The 15,574-nt window shown below is 45.4% G+C and overlaps 2 protein-coding genes across 2 annotated transcripts; both read right to left on the minus strand.

Annotated features, from left to right (window-relative positions):
• Positions 1-13,306: 13,306 nt before the first annotated feature.
• On the minus strand, positions 13,307-14,308 carry PtA15_2A483 (uncharacterized protein; the record flags this gene model as incomplete). The annotated part of the gene is made up of 5 exons (XM_053166508.1): positions 13,307-13,371; positions 13,448-13,549; positions 13,635-13,778; positions 13,884-13,979; positions 14,065-14,308. 5 exons carry the CDS (start codon positions 14,306-14,308, stop codon positions 13,307-13,309), a joined length of 651 nt encoding a protein of 216 aa, XP_053017723.1.
• A 489-nt stretch (positions 14,309-14,797) lies between these two features.
• PtA15_2A484 (uncharacterized protein) lies at positions 14,798-15,371 on the minus strand (the record flags this gene model as incomplete). The annotated part of the gene is made up of 2 exons (XM_053166509.1): positions 14,798-14,952; positions 15,023-15,371. 2 exons carry the CDS (start codon positions 15,369-15,371, stop codon positions 14,798-14,800), a joined length of 504 nt encoding a protein of 167 aa, XP_053017724.1.
• Between the last annotated feature and the right edge of the window lie 203 nt (positions 15,372-15,574).

Raw genomic sequence — 15,574 nt, forward strand, 5'->3', positions numbered from 1 at the left:
TCTACTTAAGCTCAAAGTAATTAGAAAAGTGGGAGCAAATGAATTAGTTGATATAACTACACCAGTTATTATTGCCTGGCATAACAACAAGTCAAGACTAGTAGGAGACTTCAGAGCACTTAACACCTATACTAATCCTGACAGGTACCCTATGCCTAAAATTATGGAATCCTTAAGTAAACTGCATAATTCTAAATACATCACTTGCATGGATGTACTTAAAGGATTTCACCAAAATGTTATTCACCCAGACAGCAGACAATTTTTGAGAATAGTCTGCCATCTAGGTGTATTTGAATATTTGCGCATGCCTTTTGGTATTAAAAATGCACCATCACATTTTCAGAGAATGATGGATAGTGAATTTGCCAATGAATTGAATCAGCTTTGGCTCATTATCTACATAGATGATATTATTGTCTTCTCTGATAATTGGGATGAGCATTTGTGCAGATTAAAAATAGTCCTAAACAAAGTCACTAAAATGAATATGAAAATTTCACTTTCCAAGTGTCAATTTGGTTTTTCTGAGTTAAAAGCCTTGGGACACATTGTTAGTGGACTTTCTCTAGGAATTGACAAGCACAGAGTAGCTGCAGTTCTTTTGAAACCTATACCACAAAACTTAAAAGAAATGCAAATGTTTTTAGGTTTTGCAGGATATTACAGGTTACACATTAAAAATTTTGGAGCTATGGCTTCCAGCCTGTATAAACTGTGTAGCCCTAGTGTAGTTTTCGAAATGACTGCAGAACGCGTAGCCGCTTATGAAGCAATTAAATTTGCTTTAACAAATGCTCCTTTGCTCTTCCATCCAGATCCTAAGTTACGCTTCATATTGTACGTCGACGCGTGCATGGAAGGAATAGGAGCAGCATTGCACCAAATCCAAATAATTGATGATAAACCTATTGAAGGGGCCATTTGCTTTATTTCCAGACAACTCAAAGACTCAGAGAAAAAGTATGGAGCTTCTCAACTAGAGTGTCTTTGTTTAGTCTGGGCCCTTGATAAGCTTTATTATTATTTAGATGGTTGTGAATTTGATGTTATCACAGATTGTATTGCACTAAGATCTTTAGTCAATATGAAAACACCAAATAGACACATGCTAAGATGGCAAATTTCCATCCAAGAATGGCGTGGGTCTATGACTATAATTCACAGAGATGGTATTATCCATAAAAATGCTGATGGACTTTCTAGATGGGCTCTTCCAAACAATTCAGATAATCCAGCTTATGACGCAGAAGATGAAGAAACAGCTGTTCCAGTTACATCTATCCTGCCTTTTCCCATGAGGATGTCTGAGTGTCTTGCTAATTGGGCTCTACCTAATGACAAAAATAATCCTGCTTTTGAAGAAGAGATTATTGATGACACTCAACCAATAATGGCAGTCTCTGTCTCAGGTTTGGCCAGTTCATTTTGGAATTTAATTGAGAAGAGCTATGAGTCCAACAAAAACACAGTTATTCTTCTCCAGCTGCTTAAATCTAAACATTCAGATCAAGGTCTTGTAGAGAAACTTGAAGGAGTTTGGAAAAAGCATTTTTTAGAAGAAAGATTTGTACTCTTAGATGGGTTATTGTACCACAGAAGAGAACATAATTCTTCAGTAGTACTCATATCAGATGATCATAAGAATATTATTTTGAATGAATGTCATGACAGCATTACTGCTGGACACTTTTCCAAGGAAAGAACCATCAACAGAGTACAAGGTTTAGCCTGGTGGCCTGAATGGCGAAACCAAGTATCTAAGTACTGTGACTCCTGTGACAGATGCCAGAAAGCAAATAGGTCTACAGGTAAGAAACTTGGTCTTTTACAAACTATTGAAGAACCTAAAGGAAGATGGGAAGTCATTAACATGGACTTTGTTACAGCACTCCCCCCTGCAGGGTCAGAAAGCTATAATGCTGTCCTAGTAGTTTGTGACAGATTCTCCAAAAGAGCCAGATTCTTACCATGTTATAAGGATAGCAGTGCTATGGACATAGCTTTGATTTTCTGGAACAACATTGTTAGTGATGTTGGTTGTCCTAGAGTAATTATTAGTGACAGAGATCCAAAATTTACGTCAGACTTCTGGCAAAATTTATTTGAAATCCTTGGAACCAAACTGGCATTTTCAACTGCTTACCACCCTCAAACAGATGGTTTGGCTGAAAGGATGATCCAAACTTTAGAGGATATGATCAGGAGATATTGTGCCTATGGAGTAGACTTCAAGACCAGTGATGGATATACACATGACTGGGTATCTCTCTTGCCTGCTCTAGAATTTGCTTATAATTCAAGCAAACATTCCACAACAGGAATCACTCCTTTTGAACTCGAAAGAGGTTGGATCCCAAATATGCCTAAGGATTTCTTGCTCTCTAAAACGATTGCTTTACACCCTAGCTCTGAATGTTTCCAAAAAATGATGTTTCAGGCAGGTGAACAAGCAGCTACATGTGTTAAAGAAGCAACTGACTACAACAAAGAACGCTGGGATAAGACCCATAAAGATCATAACCTTGAAATAGGCGACAGAGTTCTTATCTCAACTGTAAACTTTAACAACCTGGGAGGACCAAGGAAGTTAAAAGATGCTTTTATTGGCCCTTTTGTTATTAATAGGTTTCATGGAAGAAATGCTGTAGAAGTTATCTTGTCTGAAGAATTTAATCAGAGACACCCTACTTTTCCAATTAGCTTATGTAAAAAGTACATTGACCCTGATGACAACTCTGTAAGAACTTCTGCAGTACCAGTTGTTCCACCAATTGAAGTGGACCAAAGTTCAAAATTGCCCCTCAAAATTTTAAAAGAGAAGACTGTAAGGAAGCAGGGAAAAGATTGCAAGTTGTTTTTAGTTAGGTTCAAGAATAGCCAACCAGATGAAGATCTATGGCTAGAACCTGAGAATATCAGCAACAGCCAAGTCTTGCTTAGGCAATTCAGAGCTTCCAAGAGATCTAAAAATTCCTCTTGAAGAGTAATTTTTTGGTGGGGGCAAATGTCAGACACTGAGACACTAAGTCCATGTGTCTACAATGGATAGTACATGTCTTATAACCTAATGGTTAAAGACTGCTTTAATAATTGCCTCATGTACATGAAGTCAAGAGTTCAATTCCCTGTCATTACATTAATTATGTACCTTTTATTCATATGTACTATTATTATGTACTTATTAGATATTTCACATTCTTTTGAATATGTAATTAACCTTATTTCACACTGATTACATAGTTGTACATACAGAGAGAGATAATCTTATCTCTCTGTATTTATCCTGATTAAGCTCAATTTATGTACAAATGGGGAGATTACATACCCATTTGTGTAAATCCCCTTCTGAATTCCGTGATCACTCCTCCTTGGAGTTAAGGATCCTTCAGGACCTTGACTCGAAGGAGGGAGCTGATCCCTGCAATATAAAAAGGGAGGTCTCTCCCCTGTAGAGATTCTCCCACCAAGATTATTGCCATACAAACCCGTGTACCTTACTGAAAATACAGTGAGTGGGGTTTATACATAATCTACTAACCTTTTCTTCCCTTACAGCCTTATCTTCTCTTCGTGTATCCTTCCCCTAGGTACAGGTGTTATTATCACACCTGTAACCTAGAAGATAAGTGAGATTACTCCTTATACCGCAACGGCGCTTGGCTGATTTTCGCCGCGTCCCCTTACTTACGTAAAGGGTGCCAGTCCCTCCGCCTCTCGGCGTCGAGTTGGACTTTCTTCCACTGGCTTTTAGCTATAGTGTGACCCTAAACTTGCTTCCGCTACTTTACCGCCGCGGACCGCAACCAAAAATCCCATCAGCACCGAGTCACATAAGAGACCGGCGCTGACAGCAGGTGTACACACACCAGCTCGCCGAGAGGGATTCCTCTTGGCGAGCACTGGTATACACACACCAGCTCGCCAAGAGGGATTCCTCTCGGCGAGCAGGTACATATACATCCACCAGCTCGCTAAGAGGAATGCCTCTTGGCGAGCTGGTGTGTGTATACCAGTGCTCGCCAAGAGGAATCTCTCTCGGTGAGCAGGTATAAATCCTCTCTCGGCGGCAGGTATACTGATACCAGCTCGCAGAAGCCCGGGAGGGATCCCTCTCGGCGAGCAGGCACATATCTACAAAAAACAACTTGGCGGGTACCGCCGGTACCCGCCAGAAAGACCCGGGTACCGCTGCCGCGGGTGCCAAGTACGGGTACGGGCATCTGTTTTGGGCCAAAAAAGCAGGCGGTACCCGGACACGCGGCGGGTACCCAGGTACCGATTGCCATCTCCATTTGGAGTGCTCAGCTGGCCACTCCAATTTCTTTGGAGTGCAAGAACGCGCACTCCAAGTTTTCCTATTTGGTAATTCTTGGTAGTGCATAAAGTGTGACCGTTTTTCTTTGCGACAAAAGTTGGTTTGGAAACCCAAACGGCCCTTGGACCTAACTTAACACAATTCCCTTGCTTCGGAGGGCCCTGGTACAGCCTGGGCTGGCGTGAAGCGCAAGCCTCCGAAGGAGGGACTTGTGACTAGAGTCCCCAAACTGAACTGAGAGCTTGAGTCGCCTTGGCAGGGAAGAACTTGCCCATGAAATTGCCCCATCTTCTGGGAGGAAATACTTTCAGCCAAATGGACCAGCTGGAAGGTTTGATTTTTCTTCATGTTTCTGTGCTAGACAGACAGCCGGGGGTAATTTTTTACTTTTCCTGGTAAGGAAACAGAGCAAAATGTAGCAAGGTCCTGTGGTCCATGGGAACTACCCATAGCGACAGGACTTGGTAGGTGCCCTTCCTCCTACTGGAAGAAGCAAGCCTCAGGTGGACTAGGGGATGAAGGCTCACACCTCCTCCCTGCGCCCCCGTCGCAATCACGGCGGTAGCAAATACCGGATTGGTGACGTGTGGCAGCATAGCACGGACCAAGGCCTAGCCCCAATGGGGAAGGGCTCTGGTCAGCATATAAGGATGCCGCCTCCGGCCCTCCTCATATCCCCAGCTCCAGCCTTCCCCACATTTTCTCAGAGCATTGCATTCCCTGCCACATTTTCATCTTTATTTTTTTGACATTTTTCGAGAAAAACCCACAAAGCAAGTCCTCTCTCATTTAAAAATACTTCCCAGTCAATTTAGAACCATCTTCTTTGCACCCTTGACATGTCCAATAAATTCTCTCAGTTCACCAACCGGATCCGCTCCGCGGCCTCAGGCCTGAGCCCAAACCCAGCCAAAGAACCTGAACCTACCAGCACCCCAGCCGTAGCCAAAACTAGAGACCCAACCATACACTCCACCCAGTCGGCTGGCTACCAGAGGCAAGCGGAAGGCCCAAATAACTCCCAAGCACCCGCGGCTGGAAGGGACCAGTTCCCAAGAAAGGCTTCCTTACCAGGAGCGCCGCCAAGATAGGGTTTCCCCCTGATTCCGAAGACACTGAGTTGTTGGCAGCCACCACAGCACCAAAAGGAAAGGGCCCTGCCCGAAAATCCGCCAAAGGTCCCCCCGAGATCATCTCCCTGTCAGGTTAACACAGCGGTAATCCTAATCAACACACATCTTAGAGTGGAAACAATCTCCTGACTTTCTATACCACCAGTCCGCATTTATCAGGACCAAAGGAGAAGAACCTGTTGAAGCTATGATCTGGGGTCAAGGTTGAGACGAAGGGAGGAAAGGCCCAAGGAACAACAAACTCAGAAGGACTCTGAGTGAAAACAACAAAAGGGGCCAAGGGAGCCCTCAAAGAGGGAAAAAGGTACTGCTAGCTTGCGTGGCGGAAAAGCGCACACGCTACAGGAGGTTGTATACTGTAGAGACCTCAGGGAAATGTGCGCAGAAGAGCAGATGAGGTTTATTTCTTCTGTAAAGCAGAGTTTATAAACTATTACAACTGGGGGACAAGTTGTGGGCAGAAGGTTAACGTGCATATTCATCTGGAGGGAGGAGAAAGGAGTGAAAGATGTGTGACAGGGAGAGAAATGGAAACCTGGGCAGTTGCAGTTTCAACAGAACCCAATCCTTGGAAATAATGGCACACTGCTGTGGGAAGTCTACAAAGTGGTAGCTTCCAGGCCAACACCAGAGGAGCCGACCAAAACAGTCCCAGCCAAACATGCTTGAGATGAGTCTATTGAAATCCTTGGGCAATCCAAGGATTAACCAGACAACCCCCATGAAGATCACGAGGTGATAGTTGTCTTGGAAGGAGACCTAAAGTTTGGTAAGATCCCTCCTGTACCACCTCCCAAACTCATATTTCAGCGGGATGATACATTAACTGAAAAGTGACCTATGGTAGCCATCAACAAAACAAAATTGCACAAAGATGTGGGTTTCACACCCTACTTTGAGAAAAATCTGAAGGATATTTGGGCCCGCGCTCCCCCTCACCATCTTCAACAAGAAGTGGCAGGATTGCGCCATCCTCCACTACGCGGAGAAACAGCTAAAAGGGGACAAATCAAGCTCAGAAAGCCGCAACCACTACACCAGACTTCCCTACCCATTGGAGTGGGTCCAAATATTCTGCAAATGGACCACCAATCACCAGGGCTTCTACACCGCCCTGCAAGATTTCTATCAATTCAGGACCTTTGCGGGATCAGTACTCATCCACAAAGGTCACTAAAATTGGATTCTGGCGAGACACGGCTTCATGGCGGAGCTACAATATGACGTGAACGTCAGATCCACCGTATTTGCCCATCAGGTAATGGTCAATGGCAATCCCACTGTAGAGGATATCTCAGTCTTCAGGCAGGACATTGCCAAAGAAAATTACTCCAATGCTTGGAACTTTGGGGAGATTGGTATGACCAATAACCCATACACCAAAGGAGGACTTTGCGCGGGATGGGACCCACTCACTGGAGTTCCTAATCAGGTCAAAGGCCCAGGTCAGAAGACGGGCTTCACCCAAACCACGGACAATAGCAACCAGCCAAACCAGGGTGTCCCAAAATCCAACCAATCCGGCGGCTATAAAAGGAAGAAGCTCAACCCTCTCCACAAGGAGCAGAGCTCCTCCGCAGGGAGTGGCAGCAACCCACTGAAGGGTCAGGAGACCACACCCTTGTTTACCAATTTTCCAATCAAATATAAAGTCCCTTTTCCAATTTCTGAAGGAGAGAATACCTCTCCTATAGGCTGCCCTTGGCCTTTTCAAGTGTCATGTGAGATGAATCTCCCAGAGTGGAAGGAGGCGCTTAGAAATGCAGGCCTACTCCCCAAGTTTTAAGATGTACTTGATGGCTTCAAAAAGGGTTTCCCTCTGCAGGGAACTCCAACATTTTACTCCCCCCAACCATGCATAAGCCCCATCCTGGATGCCTGATCTGTTCAACCAGGGGTTCTGAACTGCACGCTCCTCAAATGAAGGCACATAAAGGCATTCAAATCTCAAACCAATGGATGCAAAACCATGAATACCTCTACTCAGGAATACATGGAGTGCACACGACAAAATGAGGTGTGAATGCTGGTGTGAGGGGTGCACAACTTATTTTATGGGGGTGTATCTATAAGCCCATGCCAATTTATTTTCAATTATTAAATTTGGAATTAGGATTCAACAACATTTGTGTTTAATTTTGATTTAAAGATGTCAGAGTCATTTTGGAATAATGTATCATATAATACTCCATTTTAAACAGATTAATCTTTGCTGAAACCCAATAAATGATATAAATTGCCAAAAATTTGAAATTAAATTATACTTTCATTGAAGAAATTGCATCTTTACAGTTCCAACTGAGTTCCAGTTGATTTCCAGTTGATCAGTTCCAACCAATTTCCACATGAGTTTTAGATGAGTTCCAGATCATCAGTTCCACATGATTTCCGGAATTGATAATTGTTTCCAAACACTATGTTCACCAAAGGCTGCCAGCACATTTATAGAAAACAATCCATGTGTGGCACTCCCTGGAGAGTGGGAACAGATCTACCCTGGTGGAAGGTGACGGCATCAACTCCCATATTGAATTGCTGGCAAACTTCTACAAGCACTTGAACTAACTTTTCACCACAGATAAGCCTCTGACCCTGGACAATGTCCATACAGCGGCCTTACTGAGCTTGATTCCCCCCAACTGGCTTCATTGTGTCTCAGCCCTCATGAATCAGGAAGGGGTGAAGACGGCAATGATTGTCTCTGCCCTGAAAAATGAAGCCATATGCCGCAAATCTCAAGGCAACACTGAACTCACTCTCATATTCTCATATCTCTCACCGGTAGTTCATTACTCACCAATTACAGTCACCCCAACATTTACATTTACAATCTTACATATACTTAACAACCTCCATACATAACAACCCTTGCAATAACAATAACAACAATTTATTCAGTGTCATCAACAAGCTCATCTTGAACCAACCAATCCTATCACTTCATCAAAACTTGCCAAGCTTACCTTGGTGGGTCTTGTTATCTGATAGTATAGAAGGGAAGAGTTTGCACCTCCATCATCCCCTTCTCCATTCAGCAAAAGGTTCTTCAGGAACACTTTTGAGTCTTACATTGTTGTCCATGACTCTGGATGGCTTGTCTCTCCTCAAACTGAAGGTTGATTGTACCCCGGTCCGCCTGGCCAACCATTCAGTCGTGGAAGCAACACATCGGGGGCTCACTCAACTCTCCATTGTAGGCAGCAAACCGGTTGAAACCCTTGTTATTCCGGCGCTTCATGAGCCGCTTCTTTCCGTCGCTGGTCTATGCAATGAGGGGATCACCGTGGTCTTCTGTTATGGTCTGTTCTGTGGAGAGGAAGATGGAGTCTAGGGTCTGGGGTTCTAAGGGTTCTGGATCCAAGATGGTAGATTGCAGGATGAGGAAGAGGCTTGGATCTCCAGGCTCTTGAACCTTGAGCATGGTCCCTGACATGTGCATGTGAATCTGCGCTGTGGAGCCTGTGCGTGAATCTGCGCTGTGGAGCCTGTGCTACGGCTCATAACAATCCCCAAGGAGTTCCTGGTAGCGGCTTGCAATTGTGTTACTGCCACCGGATTGTTCATTTCCACTACTGGCTGGTGGGCCCTCTGTATGGTTTGCATATCTGGTAGAGTTCAAGGATTCTCCGGGGACCTTGGAAGACAACCTTGTCTTGCGGTCGTCTTGCTCTTTTTGCTCTTGGTTGTCTTGTTTGTGAGGTTTTTGGTGACCGTTTGTTGTGCTGCTTGATCTTCTGCTTCGGGTGTCCCACCCGAGCTCAATTGCGCCAACCTCCTTACCTCATCCAAGACTTCTTCAAATTGGTCTGACATAGCGCGCGAAATTTCCTATGGGGTCCTTTGGGTAGAGTTTGGTTAAGGAGTGAGTTGAGTTCCAACCGGCGATCTCAAACCTAGTTCTTCCGGCTTCGCCTTTCGGTAAATCCTATCTGGGGGTGACGCACCCAAAGCCGGACCTCCCCTTCTTACATGGCACGCCTAGCGCTTCCCACGCGGAGTGCTAGGAGGTGCGAGTGGAGTAGGTTCATTGGGTGCTGCTCTATGGACATAGCCCACATCTGCTTTTCTCCTGTAAACACCTATGAAACCAGCGCCATTCTAAAGAGAATATTCATTTCTATCATAATATTCCTCTGGGGTGAGAGGAATGGTGCAGGGAGGTGGAAATGAGAGGGAATTGAAAAAAGCTCCCAGCCAAATGTGTCAAACTGATACAGCCAAAAAGTGTGGATAATTCACAAGTAATTCTTTCAGAGGGCGCCTGCGCTTCCCGGGCGCTTTAGGCCTAGCCACTTACCCTCTGAAACAACGGTACTTGTCTTAAGTTAGGAGCACACCAAAACATCAATATATGGGCGGGAAGGTTAGCCCCATGTTGGCTCCCACGTTAGACCGCAGTTGGGCATGCTCTGTGGTGCAGTTGTATTTAGTGAAGAGTCCCTGGGCACATTGTACTACACCACAGTAGCAGTCCAATGTTGGGTCATTTGAAGGCCTGGAGGTTAATCAAAAGTTGTGCTTTTGCATGCAGAGCAACGTTAACACAATGGTTGGCGCATCCTTAACCAAAATTTTTGTGTTGCCCAACGTTGATTCAATGTTGCCAGCTATGCAGACCAAGTCAAAAGTAGTTGCAACGCTTGGAATCAAACCTTCCAGCTCACTGCTGACCTCAAAAGCCCAGAGGTGATCTTGCCCAACTATGCAAGCAACCTTCCTTGATCATATGTGCTGATTTTTCCACAATATCAAGTTTATCCTTATTAGATTCCACTATGAATCTCCAACTTATTTAGTTGAGCTTTTGTCAAATTCTTTTTTTCAAAAAAAAAAAAAGAAGAAGACTTTGTGGGGCATTATCAAAAGCCTGAAAACAACTGACAAAAGGTTTTTTCATGCCATTAAATTTATCTTGTGGCAGAACATCAACTGGGCCCAAGGGTCTCCTCAACGCTCTGCCAAATTGTTGAGAGAACAGTGGCCCGGCTCCAGTTCCTTCGACAGATTGGCAGATGTTGAGGGAACTGGTGTGTTCAGAGAAAATCCTGGTTCCGGGCCACCATTCCCTCAACGCTTTGGCAGATTGTCGAGAGAACTGGGTCCCAAAACCACCCCAATTTTAGAATAATCTTGGCGTTGAGAGATGGTTCTGACAATGTACCAGAACCCCCAACGCAAAACCCACGTCTTCTGGGTTGAACAGTTTAAGGCTCAAAAGTGGTAATGAAACCCTTTTGCTGAATTTCAAAGGGTATGATGGAGTTGCAAGCTCTGCCCTTCTGTTATCAGTCAACAAGACCCAACAATCTCTGCTTGGCAAGTTTTATTAAGTGATAGGTCTGGTCTGTTCCAGATGAAATCTGTTTGACTGGCAATGTGTAAGTGTTTTAATTACTTTGTTATAAGGGTTGAATTTTTTTATTATGAGGGTTGAATTTCTTTATTATAAGGGTTGAATTTCTGTTATAAGGGTTTTAGGATTTGAGTGTGGATGAGTTTTGGGTGACTTCTGAGTTCTGGGTGAGGAACTGGGGAGCAGACCACTGGGGTGGAGAGAGCTCCTTTTATAGGCAAAAGTGGAGCCCCAGAGGGGCTTGTGGGTTAGTGTTTTAGCTAATCTAGACAGCAGTGTGAGGGATTTTATCTGGTGGGAGTAGATACAAATGATGTCATGACCCCTCAGGGGTGCATGAATGATGTCAGAATATACAACAAAACATTCTAAACATGCCAGGGGTGCATACATGATGTCAGAATATACAAAAGAACATTCTAATGCATGCATAAGGTGACAGTCGACTGCATGAGCTGTCATATAGAGGTGATTGGTGTATACACAAAGTCTGAGGCTGCACTGCCTGCAGAAACAGTGTAAATTATGTCATATTATGTATATAAAGGAGTGTATTTAGCTAATATGTAATGAGTGTAGCCTGAAAGGGAGATGTATTCTTTTATCTTGTGATATGTATAAGTTTACTACTGTGAAACTTGGTTCAAGGCAGGTGACAGCTGGGTTGCTGGGGCTGGCTGTGTGATAGGTGTTTGGTGGGGTCCAAAGAGGTGTAACTTCTAATCCAGCGGGGTTGTAATGACCATTCCAGTGGTGACTAGGGGTGAAATTGGCCTTGGAGTCCATTTCTGGGGTCCATTTGGCGGTATCGTGAGGCCTAGTATGAGTACTTATGTATATTAGAAAGAAATCTTGATTTTTCACATTTCTGTGTACCACAACAGATGTTTTCCTCCCTCAAGCGTCCAGTAGATGTTCAATATTTTGTCAAGTGTTGAGGGAATGCTTGAGATTTCCTTGATTGCTCCTTTGGTGTAGTTCTCTTTGTCTTCATTCATTCATCTCGGTCTTTATCCTTGCCACTGATCCACACTACTGGTGTCTCAGGGATTGTTGTCTTTCACTGCCTTTTCTATCATAAATTTCTCACTTATGCTTCTCCTTTGGTTTGCTTTTCTTTTCTCACTTGTGTGCTCCAAAACTGTTGGCTCACAAATTTCACTCGTCTAAAAGGTGTGCATGGAATCTATCATTCATTCAACTCGGTCTTTATCCTTGCCTCTGATCCACGCTGTGGTGGCCCCTCTTGTGGTTAGCTAGTCAGGAGAATCACCGCCGCCAGGATCATCAAGACTCTCCCCTCAAGATATCATCATCAAGGCATCAAGGACCCAAACCTCAAGTTCCCTCTTCATCACCTCCCCACTTTCAACTGGCTCCCCCTTCAAGATCTTCCCCCCCTCATTGTGCTTCTGTCTATCTTCCCATCTCTCTTCCTTCTCAGTTCCCCATTCCCCTTCAGCTTTCTTGGTCCTAACACAGCGGCTGCTGTGGGTTTATTTCCTTGTTTGTTTCTGATTTCTTTTCTTTCTGTTTGGTTTGTCTGTTTTGAGTGTTTTCTGGCTTTTCCTTCTTTGCTTCTTTTCTTTCTTATCTATGCCTCTTTCCTTTCTGACTCATCACACTGTGTTTTCCTTCATTTTCCCTTGTGTTGTTTCTTTCTCCTGTTTCTCTTGTTTGTTGTGTGTGTGTGTGCGCGCGTAGCGCGCGGAGTATATGATGGAATCTATGTGACATGTGGCCTCCCGGAGTCCAAGTTTGCCGAACTTGGATGATGGGAGGGCATGGCATTCTGATCCCCAGAATACAGACCATCCTTGAGTTTATAGATCATATCATCAGAGTTCAGAACGTTCAAGCACGGCTCGCCAATCATCCTTCATCTAAAGTTCCAGATCCCGTCCTTCCCTTCTTTAAGATCACCTCTTTTCCCCCTTCATCAACAACAAAACAACCGCCGCCGAGGATCCAAACCCCCGGCGAACATCTCAAAACCACCCCCAAACCCACAAGCTATCCCAATCTCTTTCTGCACTCATCTCTACGGACCACCGCCATGAGGGCAGCCTAAACAGCACCCAATCCCCTCACACGACTGCCACCGCTTAGCACGGACAGGAGTCCCACAACGCTAATCGCGTCTCAGGTTTGCTTTTCTTGTCTCACTTGTGGGTTGTGTGCTGCTAAAATGTTGGCTCACGCATTTCACTTGTCTAAAAACATATTAAAGCTATCTTCAAAACGATTCAAAAAAAAAAAAACGGCCAAATATTCAACACATTTGAATCAACAAGGTAAATAGATAACATAGAGCTACGTTCTTTTTTGGTGCAGGCTCTATGTGTAACATGACTGGCATATAGAAAAGTGTCTGTACTTGAAAATGGGCAGATAAATTCGCAGCTGCTTTATTTGAGACTCGGCATGTCAAAATAGGCAGCTGATGATGGAAATTGTGTCTTGGTGGTTTGAATCAGCCAATTGGGGTATCCGACTAGCACCCTAGGGTGCAGGGATTTGCGGCTCGTCGCCTTCTTTGAAGTCAGTGCGGGTGCACGTACGACATACTGAAAAGTGGTACATAGTAGGAGAATTTTAGCAATAAGAAATTAGTACTGCTCAAAATTCAAGGCTTCGACTGACCAGGTCTTTGGTTGTTAATGTCCGCAACTTTTTCCCATGCGCATGTGTAAACACGTGTGAGTTTGTCAAAGTGAGCTTGGTCTTCGTCCCAACCCGTCAGCACTAAAGCCCGAAGGTTTGCAATCAAGATTGGTCAGCTCCACAGTTACTCCATTCGGATAGTTTTGTAAGGAGCTGGATTACGCACCCATTTTTCCGGCTATATTGTGAGCCCAGATTCCGATTGGGGAAACTTTGAACGCTAGTGCTGGTGGTTGGGCTTGGTTAGTTCCGGGGACTTTCTCGTCTTTCAGGGGGTACCGCGTGCACTTGTCGAAGCGCCAGTCTGAAACTGGTGGATGGGAGGTAAATTACGGGGATGAAATGCTCATTGGTCTTGGTTTTATGTACACTATCGAAAATTTTATCCAGATGCTGATGAACAATCGAGACTTACGAGAGTAGCCCTTCGGCACATCGCTATCTTTCAAACTCCCATATTTGCATGTTTCCAATAGGCAATAGTAACCCAGACCACCGTAAGCTCTGCAAGCTGGAGATAGAGCGGTTAATGCTCGAGAGTTAGAGCTGGAAAAACCTCGGGTTGAACGACCATCACGGGATTTGTGAGAGCTTACCGACTTGCTCTTTCCCGTCTTTGTCTTTTGGTAGGCCTGGTACAGTATTCCAGCTGTCGCCACAGCGAATATCCTTGGCTGGGTCACCGAGCTTTAGTGGCGCTGGCGGTGGTTTGTCATTTTTTTTTGCTCTTCGTGAAAGGGCGTGTCGTTCGACTTCGGCAAGCTCAACAGGTGGTAGGCTGACAAGCGTAATCACGGCCGAAAGGACGTATAGTCTCCAGATTGAACCTGCTGAAAACATAGTGGTGGTGTAGGGTTTGAAGTATTTATCAATATGCACGAACAGAAGAGGAGATAATTTGAGATTTTTGGTTGATGTAAACTTCGTCAAGCGGCGAGAACTGCGAAGGCAGGCGAAAGTGAACTATGGATGCGGCGAAAAGGAGATAGCGAGCTATTGCGGGTGGCTTTGGTCTGCAACTATCAAAGTACGACGGCCGGCGAATGAGCTGGTGCCGCGGGCCGAAAGGTCCGCTTTTATAATCGCACTTCAACAGTGACACGGCCGGTGGTGCCGGTGGCCCCCTTGGAGCCTACGAAATATTCCCCATGCAGAGTACAGGTTGCCTGTACTGTTTCTCACCTCGCTTGGCGAACTGGCGCCCATCGCGGGTCACCAGGCTGCGGCTTCTACAATGTACTTCCAGATACCAAATCGCAATGCCAACCATCCCCAAAATCCAAATCCAAAACTTTTATGGATGTTCAGCGCCCGGCTTTTGCAGATCGTTCAGATCTGCGTCAATCCCCAGAAACAGCGTATTGTTGTCGGGCAAAAATCGTCAGGGGTTCGAGCCAGCCTCCAGAGCGAGCTGATCAATATGTGCCCGATGCTTTCGATTGGCGGTGGGGCAACTTGCCCCACCGCCGATCCTCCGCTTAGTCCTGGTTTGGATTCACGTCGACCGAGTCAGACTTGAGCTTACCACGGGCCTCTCTGTGAGAGGCCTCGCACTGTGAGACGCCTCACAGGCTCCTCCCGGGCCGTGCCCCTGCCTCGCGCAGAACAGAAGGGATGCGAAGTTATGGGAGTTGTCTTCTTTTTTGGCGGTGAAAGCGGCGGGGAGGAAACCTTGCGCCTTGAGCGACGCGCCTCCCGGCGATCCGACTCGTGGCGTGTATTCGGGAAGCATCGCTGTGGTGGCACGGTGGCACCATAGCGATGCTTCCCGTGGCACCATTGGTGCCCAGAGAGGAACACGTTCTGGAACATCATCGGCGCTATCCGTACCGAGCTTCTCTGATCGATGCCTCTCGATACCAGTATCCATCATACTAAGGTTCTGGCTGTGTGAGGAGGCCATGTTACTGACTAGACAGTAGCCTGCTGGGAATAATTCCCAGTTACATGTTTACGCCAGGGAAGGGAGGAGACGATTGGTTTCCGTGGCTTCCTATACCTTCTATCGGCTGGGTATGGACAGGCGGAGTTGTCCCATCATTTGAGGAAGGGGGTGATATCTAGAGAGCTGGTAGGAGCAAACATCAGTCCCACCTTGTTTGGGTG

The sequence above is a fragment of the Puccinia triticina genome, chromosome 2A (assembly GCF_026914185.1).
Source record: "Puccinia triticina chromosome 2A, complete sequence".
Classification (NCBI taxonomy): domain Eukaryota; kingdom Fungi; phylum Basidiomycota; class Pucciniomycetes; order Pucciniales; family Pucciniaceae; genus Puccinia; species Puccinia triticina.